The sequence below is a fragment of the Carlito syrichta genome, unplaced genomic scaffold, assembly GCF_000164805.1.
Source record: "Carlito syrichta isolate Samal-C Ts95f unplaced genomic scaffold, Tarsius_syrichta-2.0.1 Scaffold309926, whole genome shotgun sequence".
NCBI classification, from domain to species: Eukaryota; Metazoa; Chordata; class Mammalia; order Primates; family Tarsiidae; genus Carlito; species Carlito syrichta.
In genome coordinates, this window is record NW_007254022.1 from 331,276 (window position 1) to 343,427 (window position 12,152).

At 39.2% G+C, this 12,152-nt stretch overlaps 1 protein-coding gene across 6 annotated transcripts in view; it reads left to right on the forward strand.

Annotated features, from left to right (window-relative positions):
- Window positions 1–12,152, forward strand: part of TRIM37 (tripartite motif containing 37) — a 135,266-nt gene that overhangs the window by 100,319 nt on the left and 22,795 nt on the right. For 5 of the 6 annotated variants that reach the window (XM_008068290.2, XM_021717693.1, XM_021717692.1 and 2 more), the window contains 3 exons: window positions 2,532–2,660; window positions 3,009–3,198; window positions 6,218–6,336. In XM_008068290.2, the coding sequence (XP_008066481.1) occupies window positions 2,532–2,660; window positions 3,009–3,198; window positions 6,218–6,336 (438 nt within the window). The remainder of the gene's footprint in view (window positions 1–2,531; window positions 2,661–3,008; window positions 3,199–6,217; window positions 6,337–12,152) is intronic. The other variant, XM_008068288.2, reaches the window with a different exon arrangement.

Genomic DNA, 12,152 nt, shown 5'->3' on the forward strand with positions numbered 1-12,152 from the left:
GTATGGTTATGCCACATATTGTTTGTTCACTCATCAGTTGATGAACATTTGAGTTGTCTCCACCTTTTGGCTATTGTCAGTGATACTGCTGTGAACATTTATGTACAGGATTTTGTGTGGACATATATTTTTGTTTATCTTGAAAATATACTTAGGAGTGGAATTACTGGATAATATGGGAACTGTGTTTAACTTCTTGAGGAACTACCAGTGCCAGACTGCACAATTGTATATTCCCAGCAGCAGTGTATAAGGGCTCCACACCCTTGGCAACACTTGTAATTATCTTTCTTTTTTCTTTACTCATTTAATTGTCTTGGTATTCTTATCAAAAATCAGTTGACCAAAAATGATATTTTTGGGCTCTCAATTTTTCATTGATATACAGGGGGTAAAAAAATGTATACCTATTTTAAGAAATGTTATCTATGTATTTACTTCTTTAAGTTGAATTAAATTGCGGTTGCAGTGTGTAGTATGACAATCCAGTCACCTCAGCCTCCCAAAGGCGCAGGATTACAGGCTGAGCCACGGAGCCCGGCTCCTTCTGCCATTTTCTTTGTCGCGTGATGATGCCAGCATACGTTTGATTATTGTCATCTTTTGGGCAAACATCTTACTTAAAATGTGCATTTATTTCTTTGGCACCCTTATATATCTCTGTGTGGCAGTACCACATAATTTTGATTATGGTAGTTTTACAGTGACTTTTGAAATCAGAAGTGTGCCCCCTCCATTTGAGATTTTGGCTATTCTAGATATCTTACATTTTCATGTGAATTTTAGGATCAGCTTGTCAGTTCCTACAAGAAAAAAAAGGGGACCAAAGAGAGGCCCAAACTTTACCTATTTGATGTCCACTTGTATACCTAATCTTGAATTGTGCCCCACATCTTTTTTTAATAAAAAAAAAAAAGACAGCTGGTATTTTTATAGGGATTGTGTTGAATCTGTAGATCAATTTTGGGGGTATTGCTTTGTTAACAATATAAAATGTTCCAATCAATGAACATAAGATATCTTTTCTGTCTTTATTTTCTTTTGACAATATGTGGTAGCTTTCATTGTACAGGTCTAACATTTCTTTTGTTAAATTTATTTCTAAGTATTTTATTATATTTAATGCTATTATAAATGAAATTGTTTTCTGACTGGGCTCAGTGGCTCAGCCTGTAATCCCAGCGCTTTGGGAGACCGAGGTGAGTGGATTGCCTGAGCCCACAGATTCGAGACCTGCCTGTGCAACTTGGTGAGACCTCATCTCAACAATAAATCAAAAAATTTGCCGGGCGTGGTAGCGCGCGCCTGTAGTTCCAGTTACGTAGAAGGCTGAGGTGGAAGGATCGCCGGAGCCCAGCAGTTTGAGGCTGCAGTGGCCAAGAGCGGCCACTGCGCTCCAGTCTGGGTAACAGAGTGAGACTCCAACTGAAAAAAAAAAAAATTGTTTTCTTAATTTCATTCTCAAATTGTCTTCTGTTGGTGTATAGAAAGACAATTGATTATTTTGTCTTATATCCTACAACTTTGCTGAACCTGTTTAGTTATTGAACGTAATGAATCTTTTCTGCTTTATAATTTATTTTTATGATTTGTCAAAAAAATTTATAAGGAAAAGAATTTTATTTAGCTCATGGTTCTGTAGGCTGGGAAGTTCAAGGCTGTGGCCTTGGCTTCTGGCAATGGCTTTTTTGCTGCATCACAACCAATTTTTATTCTTTTTCTAGGTTCTTGAGTTTATGCATATTAGGCCATTTAGTTTTCTTTTGCTTCTTTCCTGATTATTTCGTTATAGGGCTATACATGTATTTTCTTCTTATTATTGCTTTGCCCTTAGACAGTTTCATTTGAAGTGTTGTAATTCTAATTTGTTTCTAATTATTGATTTTCTTTTTTTTCTCCTTTCTTTTTTTGGAGTCTCACTCTCACCTAGGCTGGAGTGCAGTGGCACAATTACAACTCACTGCAGCCCTGACTTCTGAGCTCAGGAGATTCTTCTGCCTTAGCCTCCCAAGTAGCTGGGACTATAGACATGCCCCCCCATGCCTGACTTTTTTTTTTTTTTTTTTTTTTACTTGTAGAGATGAGATTTTGCTATGTTGTCTGACAGGCCTTGAACTGCTGGGCTCAAGCAATCCTCCTGCCTCGGCCTCTAAAAGGGCTAGGCTTACAGGTGTGAATCACCACACCTGGCCTGATTTTCTTTTTAATCTAGTAGTATTTTACAATTCCCAAGTGTTCTAGAGGTTATGTTTTTGCTAATTCTTAGTTAATTTCATTGGGATTGGTATGATTTTTCTTATGGACTTCACAGATAGTCTTTTAAGTTAAGCTTCTGCTTCACAAGCAACAAGATAGGATTTTTTTGGGTCATAAAACCCCAAATAAATCGGTTGGGGCTACAGAGTCTACTTTTAGACTTAGTAGACAGAACAGCTTCCATGCATGATAAGATTAAACTTTTTCTGACTGATTAGATAGTAAACTTTGTGCTATTCAATGATATTCAGAAATGCTTTTAAATATCTTTGCAGCCACAAATAAGAAGAGTAATTCACCCAAGTCAGCTCGGTCAAGTATAGCAGGTAGTCTATCACTTCGAAGGGCAGTGGACCCTGGGGAAAATAGTCGTTCAAAGGGAGACTGTCAGACTCTGTCAGAAGGTAAATTTGGGGAGTTCAGAATGTAGTTTCAGTGGGGTAGATGTCTGTTATCAGAAATTCATGTTATGGTGGAGCATTAGACCTTGAAAGATACCAAAAATGCTAGTTTGATTTGGAAGTTTCTTGATCTCACACCAGAACAGGTCCTTAAGAAAATGCAGCCGTTAGACTTCATGTTCTGGGCTCCTTAATTTTAAATTGCTTGCATCAGAAAGACTGAGAAATACTTCAAAATTGTTTTTGAAGTTTTTATGTAATTTTAAAATGTATATAGTGAGATTTTCTGATCTGAGAGAACTTTCATGTTTATTTGCCTTCTTTCTGAATATTCCTCTTCCTTTTTTGAAGGCTCTCCAGGAAGCTGTCAGTCTGGGAGCAGACATAGTTCTCCCCGAGCCTTGATACATGGCAATATTGGTGATATTCTGCCAAAAACTGAAGACCGGCAATGTAAAGCTTTGGATTCAGATGCTGTTGTGGTTGCAGTTTTCAGTGGCTTACCTACTGTTGAGAAAAGGAGGAAAATGGTTACGTTGGGGTAAATTAAGTTCTCTTGTGTATGCTAATGGTATAATAGCTAATAGCTTTGTTTGAAACTTTACGTCTGTACTGTAATAGACAAAATTAATTTTTACTTTGTTAATTTTTTAACAGAAGTTCATTTATTGCATTAAAATGGGTAACTTTTAAAGTGCCAGAGACCTTATTTTGTTGTTTTTTTTAAGGAGGTAAACTAGTACCAAAAGTTCTGTTTAAATACGTTAGAGCTCATTTTCACTGACGTTATAAAAGTGATATATAAACTTGTGTGAACTCTGCCTTATGAGATTTGAGTGGTGTGTGTGTGCTTTTTTTTCTCAGCCTATCCCACACTTTCTAAAGATGTTAGTGCTGGGCACTATTACATGTCATAGGTTTTTACATATAATTTGTATGGAACAAAGAACTTCCATCAGTTTTGACTCTGCTTTTCTGCTTTTATCTCAGCTTTTTTCTTTCTTCTTATAAAAGTATCCTCAAACTTGTAGTTTTAATTTCTCAAAAGGATGCATAGTGGAAAAAACCCTCAAATCCCAGGCATGGCAGTTAAACTTCCATCCATTCAAAAGCTAGAGTGGTTTTATTTTTATTTATTTATTTATTTTGAGTTGGAGTCTCACCTCTGTCACCCAGACTGGAGTGCAGTGGCCGCTCCCGGCCACTGCAGCCTCGACCTGCTGGGCTCCGGTGATCCTTCTGCCTCAGCCTTCCAAGTAGCCGGAATTACAGGCATACGCTATCACGCCTGACTGATTTTTTTATTTATTGTAGAGATGAGGTCTCGCTATCCAGGCAGGTCTCGAACCCGCAGGCTCAGGCAATCCGCTCACCTCAGCCTCCCAAAAGCGCGGGATTACAGGCTGAGCCACCGAGCCCAACTAGCTAGAGTGGTTTTAGAAGGTGTTGTCTGTGGGTGCGCTAGATGAGCTATCTGCCGATCTATTTTATGTATATTAAATATATTTCTAAATGTAAACAATGAAACAGTTCTATATTGGAGACTTTGAAAAGAACTTTGAATTAAATTTAGAGGGGTTATTATTGCTTATGTTTCCTTAATTTTATATGGTTTCAAGGTCTAAGTCATACCAAATCTAAAAGGATGGCTGGTGGTTTTGTTTTCTGTTGTAGCTCAAGTTTCAACAGCAGAAAGATAATAAAATCAGTGGAGATTGTTTTGCTTTCTCCATTATCTAGCCTGATGTTATACATATTCCTTCAAATTAAAGCTGTAGCTAACATTTATATTTTGTTCTGGAGATATTTGTATTTGCCTTTAGTAATAAAGACTAAATGTAAGCTGGACTCGGTGGCTCAGCCTGTAATCCCAGCACTTTGGGAGGCTGAGGTGAGAGGAATGCCTGCGCCCGCGGGTTCAAGACTCGCCTGGGCAACTTGGCGAGACCTCATCTCGATAATAAATCAAAAAATTGGCCAGGCGTGGTAGCGCGCACCTGTAGTTCCAGCTACTTGGAAGTCTGAGGTGGAAGGATCGCCGGAGCCCAGCAGGTTGAGGCTGCGGTGGCCGGGAGCGGCCACTGCACTCTAGTCTGGGCGACAGAGTGAGACTCCAACTCACCAAAAAAAAAAAAAAAAAAGAGAGACTAAATGTATATGAACATGGATTTTTAATTCTAGAGTATAAAATCCTATACAAATGTCTGCACCTCTTAGGTATTAATATAATCCTCACTTAATAGTCAATTGTATCTGCCAGCTTGGTTCATGTGGGCACTGTCCAGCTTGTGTCTTTCTTCCCTACCTGATTTTAAAAAGCTTAAATACTGATAATAAGTGGTTCAAAATGGAAGGAAAAAAGAATATTAAATGAAAAATTCCCCATCCTTATCTCCTGTCTGCCTAGTGTTCCAACTGCCTGCCTACACATATTCATGCTGTTCTTAATTTTTTATGTATGCTGTATCTGTCATTTTTTATGTATATTTAAGCAACTGTGACTATATAGCTTTTTTTTTCTGAGTCAGAGTCTCTGTCACCCAGACTGGAGTGCAGTGGCATGCTTACAGCCACTGCAGCTTCAACCTGCTGGACTCAGGCAATCCTTCTGCCTCAGCTTTCCAAGTAACTGGAACTACAGGCATGTGCCACCATGCCCGGCTAATTTTTTGTTTATTGTAGAGATGAGGTCTCGCCAAGTTGCCCAGGCTGGTCTCGAACCCGTGGGCTCAGGTAGTCTCTCACTTTAGCCTCCCAAAGTGCTGGGAATATAGATGTGAGCCACTGTACCCGGCCTACTCCTTAACTTTTTTTTTTTTTGAGTTGGGGTCTCACACTGTGTAGCCCAGACTGGAGCATGCTCCCAGCCGTCACAGCCTTGATCTGCTGGGCTCCAGCGATCCTTCCGCCTCAGCCTTCCAAGTAACTGGAACTACAGGCATGCGCTACCACGCCTGGCTGATTTATTTATTTATTTATTGTAGAGATGAGGTCTCACCAAGTTGCCTGGGCGGGTCTTAAATCTGCGGGGTCAGGCAATTCACTCACCTTGGCCTCCCAAAGCTTGGGATTACAGGCTGAGCCACCGAGTCAGGCTATTTAACTTTTTTAATGCAAAAGATATACTTTGTTTTTCTCATTTAATGATATATCTCAAAAATCTTTCTTTATTAGAACATTATTTGGAACTTCTGTTACTATTTATTTTTAATTGAAATTTTTATTGAGTTAATTATAGATTCACACATAATTCACACACATTATAGATTCACAATAGTTGTAAGAAATAATACAGAGAGATGCTATGTACCTTATCCTGTTTCTTTTAATGATAAAACTGTAGTACAATATTACAACCAGGATATTACCATTGATATACTTCACCGTTTTATAATGTTTTGTTTTGAATTTTTAGTGAAATATTTTAAGATAAAATGAAAATTTGGTATTGAACATCAGTGCATACACTTTAATTAGTTTGATGCTCAGCTCTAGGACAAGAAAATGTAGATTATTGTGTCACTAGTTATATATATCAAGTTATTTTTTGCTTCTTTGAGGGCTAATGCTAAAGGAGGCCATCTGGAAGGAATCCAGTTGAGTGATTTGGAAAACAATTCTGAAACTGGGGAGTTACAGCCTATACTACCTGAAGGAGCGTCAGCTGCCCCTGAGGAAGGTAAGGAACAATAAAGTCATCATTAGACAGGAGGTGGGAAAATGGACCCTTTTGGTGATGATGGGTGGTGGTAGGGAATGGTTGGTTGAGTAAAAATCTGAGATCTGCTGTCTGACATACTTGATCTGAACATAGTGTTCATTGTGCTACTGAATTTGATTTGTAAGACTATTAAACACAGAGGAAGGCAAAATGGATATTTTACTACATAAAAGGACATGTCTTACTAGAAGAGGTATTTGCAGGGGGAACAATCTGCAGATATTTCATCTGCTCAACCAATAATGTATTAAGCGGCCAGTCTCAGTGGCTCAGCCTGTAATCCCAGCATTTTGGGAGGCTGATGCGAGTGGATTTCCTGAGCCGGTGTGTTTGAGACCAGCCTGGGCAACTTGGCAAGATCTCATCAATAAATAAAAAATTAGCTGGGTATGACAGTGAATACCTGTAGCTCTGGCTGCTTGGAAGGTTGAGGAGGAAGGATCACCGGAGCCCAGCAGGTTGACGCTGGGGTGGCCATGAGCGTGCCACTGCACTCCAGCCTGGGCAATGGAGTGAGACTCCAACTCAAAAAAAAAAAATGTATTAAACCACTTCTATGCCAAGCATTGAATTTTCACTAGATATACAAAGATGAGTTAAATATGTTCACAGTCTTACGGAAAAGATGTGCACCTAGACCACTAATGAGAATATTAAGTCTTCGTTTTTCAAATTTTTTTTGTGAGTTGTAGTCTCACTCTGTCACTCAGGCTGGAGTGCAGTGGCATGTTCACGGGCAGTCCAGTGTCGACCTGCTGGGCTCCGGCGATCTTCTGCCTCAGCCTTCCAAGTAGCTGGAACTACAGGCATGTGCTACCTGGCTAATTTTTTAATTTATTGTAGAAACAAGGTCTCACCAAGTTCCCCAGACTGGTCTTGAACCCGCGGGGTTAGGCAGTTCACTTGCCTTGACCTCCCAAAGCGCTGGGATTACAAGATGGGCCACCGAACCTGGCCAAGTCTTCATCTTTTAAAGTTGTCTTGATTAGTGTCTAAAAATTGCTTTTTTTTCCCCCTCAAAGAAGCATTCCAAGTTTTAACCGCCTTTTAAAATCCTTTATGGTGGCTGAACTCAACTCTGTTAACTTATTCTCAGTTACACTTTCTAATATTCCTTTTACATATTCTTCCAAGTTCGTTATTGTTTATATAAAAGCATAGAAGGCATTTTGTAATTTGGAGCAACGGAAGGTGCTTGAAACAAAGCCATGCATATTGTCCTTGCTGTATTCTTTATATTTTAGCAAGAAAAAAGAGACAACTTTCTTAATGATACTTGACATTGAAAATATTTTCATTTTATAGTGAAGCTGTCAGTTTCCACTCTGCACTCATTTGAATTTCAATAGCTGATGAATTAGAGCTCAAAGAATATATGCAGGTGCCTGCATCTACCTCTGGTTGCCCCGTGGAGAGAGCGTGTGAGTGGTGGCATTTTCAAGTTTCTCAGTTAAAAACATGAAACATTTTGGTCTTCTTAGTTTGTGCTCCTGTACTGGGCAGCATTATTTTATTAGAAGAAACTAAATGGAAAGGATTTTTAAAGTGATGGGTTCATTGTTAAAGCATTAAGAAATATTATGATTGATTATCTTTATAGAAAGGGCCCATGGGGAATAGCTACTTTCTGTGTGTTTATACATACTGGTTATAAATTGTAGTGGCTTAAATTGTTACAGCATGTGCTGGAATGACCAGCTCATTTTTTGCACACAGCATTTATGAAATGCTTCTGATTTGCCTGATGTTGCATTTGTTTTTGGTGATAATATAATTCCTGAACCTGCTTTCTAGTTCAGGGTTCCTCCACCTTGGCACCATTGTTGATTTGGGCCACAGAATTCTTTATTGTAGGGGTGCTGTTCTCTGCATTGTAGGATGTTCAGCAGCATCCTCAATTTTAACCACTAGGTACCAGCAGTGCTTCTCCCCCGGCCAGGTTAAAACAACCAGTTGAAACAGTGTTGTCAGACATTGCCAAGTGTTCCCTGGGAAGCAAAATCATCCCTAGTCCAGAACCATTAGTTGAACTAAGTAACTCTCAACCAGGAGTGACCACTACTTGAGAATCACTTGCCAGAGTAGGCCATTTATGTGGTGGTAGTGGTGGGGAAGGGAGCCGGGAAAGCAGTTGAAAACCACTGGTTAGATGTTGGAGAGACTAGTTAATAGCTAATTATAATATAGAATAAGTGCTGTGATAGGGCATATAGGGAGCTCAAAGAAGAGATATGTAATAAGGATAATACTAAGTCCTCACTATGTTCCAGAAATTGCTAATGTTATTCTCAAAACATCTCAACATGGTAGTTACTTTTGTTGTCCTGGTTTTACAGGTGAGTAAGCTGAGGCCTAGAGATGTAACTTACTTTCTCCAAAGTCACAGAGTTGGGTAGGTAATTGGAAAGGCTAGAATTTGAACCTAGAGGAGTGATCTTAACTGTCTTCTCTCTACTAACCTAGTCCACCCTTAGAAAGGTCATTGTAAGAGATGAGTAGGAGTTAGCCAGGTGAAGTCTGGCTAAAGAGAGACTAGGGTGGAGGCAGATAGAAATCAGATCATGAAGAGTTACATTGTATGTCCTACCTAGAATTTAGACTTTGTTCTTTGAATGACTCTCAGCAGGAAGTGACACAACAAAATTATTTTAAAATTTCTACTTTAGTTGGCTGGGCATGGTGGCCCACACCTGTAATTCCAGCAATTTGAGAGGCCAAGGCAGGAGGATTGTTTAAGCCCAGGTGAGGTGTTTGAGACCAGCCTAGGCAACATAATGAGACCTTGTCTCTACCAACAATTTTTAAAAAATTAACGGGGTGTGGTGGTACATGCCTGTAATCTCACTTACTCAGGAAGCTGAGGCAGGAGGATTGCCAGAACCCAGGAGGTAGAGGCAGTGGTGAGCTGTGATCATGCCACTGCACCCCAGCCTACACGACAGAATGAGACCCCAACTCAAAACCTAAAAATTTCTACTCTAGCTGCATTGTAGAGAATAGGTTTTGGGGATAGAAATGGGGTGTGGAGAATATACATTCTACTCAGCACTGCATGGAACGTACTCTAAGATCGACCACATACTTGGCCATAAATCAAGCATAAACAAATTTCAAAAGATCGAAATTTTGTCATGCACCTTCTCAGACCACAGTGGAATAAGAATAAACATCAGCACCAACAAGCTTCCCCCCAAACCCACAAAGGCATGGACACTAAACAGCATGATGCTAAACAACTCCTGGGTCAACAATGAAATCAAAACAGAGATTAAAAGATACCTGGAAACAAATGAAAATGAAGAGACATCTTACCAAAATCTCTGGGACGCCATGAAAGCTGTAGTTAGAGGGGAATTCTTATCCCTACAAACGTTCATGAAGAAAATGGAAAGATCACAAACCAACAGCCTAACAAGTCACCATAGGAAGCTGGAAAAGCAAGACCACCAAAACCCTAACTTCAGCAGAAGAATCCAGATCACCAAAATAAAAGCCCATATCCAGGACATAGAAGACAAAAAGAATACAAAAAAATCAATGAAACAAAAAGCTGGTTCTTTGAAAGGATAAACAAGATTGATGGTCCCTTAGCTAGACTGACCAAGAAAAAAAGAGAAAATGCCCAAATAAATACAACAGAAACACAAAAGATGAAGTCATATCTGACCCTGAAGAAATGCAAAAGATCATTAGAGACTACTATGTACACTTGTATGGAAACAAACTGGAAAACCTTAAGGAAATGAAAGACTTTCTAATATCACACAACCTGCCTAGGTTGAAACAAGAAGAAATCGAGACCCTAAATAGACCAATAACAATCAAGGAAATTGACTATGTAATAAGAAAACTACCTACAAAAAAAAGCCCTGGACCAGATGGCTTTCCAGCAGAATTCTATAAGACATTTAAGGAGGAGCTGATACCAATCCTACTGAAAGTATTCCAGGCGATTGAGAAAGATGGAGCCCTCCCCAAATCATTCTATGAAGCTAACATCACATTGATACCCAAGCCAGGTAAAGATCCAACAAAGAAAGAGAACTACAGGCCAATATCTCTGATGAACATAGATGCCAAAATTCTCATCAAGATCCTAGCAAACTGGATTCAACAACACATCTCAAAAATCATCCATCATGACCAAATAGGCTTCATCCCTGGGACGCAAGGCTGGTTCAACATTCGTAAAACCATAAATGTAATTAAATACATCAACAGACATCAGAACAAAACCCGCATGATTATATCATTAGATGCAGAAAAAGCTTTGGATAAAATCCAGCACCCCTTCCTGATAATAACCCTTGAACACCTAGGCATACATGGAACATACCTCAAAATAGTAAAGGCCATCTACGAGAAACCCACAGGTAGCATACTCCTAAACAGACAAAAATTGGAACCATTTCCCCTGAAAACTGGAACAAGACAAGAATGCCCACTCTCTCCCCTCCTGTTCAGTATAGTATTGGAAGTCCTAGCTAGAGCAATCAGAAAAGAGAACGCAATCAGGGGTATCCAAATAGGAAAAGAAGAAGTCAAGTTATCCCTCTTTGCTGATGACATGATTGTGTACCTTGAAAACCCAAGAGAATCTGTCAAAAAGCCTCCTTGCACTGATAAAGGACTTTGGCAAAGTCTCAGAGTATAAAATAAATGTGCAAAAGACTATCGCATTTCTTTACACCAATAATAAACAAACAGAAACCCAAATAAAAAACACAATCCCATTCACAATAGCCACCAAAAAAATGAAATACCTTGGCATCTTTCTAACCAGAGATGTGAAAGACCTTTACAATGAAAACTACAAAACACTGCTCAAAGAAATCAAGGATGACACAAACAAGTGGAACAATATCCCATGCTCATGGATTGGAAGAATCAACATTATAAAGATGTCCATTCTACCTAAGGCAATCTACAGATTTAATGCAATACCCGTCAAATTACCAGCAACATTCTTCTCAGAGCTAGAAAAAACAATACAGGAATTCATATGGAAACACAAATGACCAAGAATAGCCAGAACAATCCTCAGCAAAAAAACCAAAGCAGGAGGTATCACACTACCAGACTTCAAACTTTACTATAGAGCTACAATAATCAAAACAGCTTGGTATTGGTATAGGAACAGGCATATAGACCAATGGAATAGAATTGAGATTCCAGAAGCAAAATCTCAATTTCTCAACCAACTCATCTTCGACAAAGCCGCCTCCACCCACTGCTAGGGAGAGGAGAACCTATTCAGTAAATGGTTCTGGGAAAACTGACTGACCACATGCAGAAGACTCAAACAAGACCCCTATCTATCCCCATACACAAAAATTAACTCTAAATGGATCAGAGACCTAAATGTAAAACCTCAAACCATAAGAACCTTAGAAAATGCAGGACGCACCCTTATGGAAATTGGAACTGGCATCCAATTCCTGAAAAAAACCCAAAACCCACTGGTCATAAGAGATAAGATAGACAAGTGGGACCTCATTAAATTGATACGTTTCTGCAAAGCCTAAGAAACCATCAAGAAAGCAGGGAGACAGCCTATAGATTGGGAAAAAGTATTTGCCAACTCCAGGTCTGACAAAAGCTTAACATCTTGGATCTACAAGGAACTCAAATGTGCTGAAAAGAAAAAAACAACCCCTTTATAAAGTGGGCAAAAGATATGAACAGACACTTCTCAAAAGAAGATATCCGAGCAACCAACAGACACATGAAAAAATGTTCAACCTCACTAATCATCAAGGAGATGCAAATCAAAA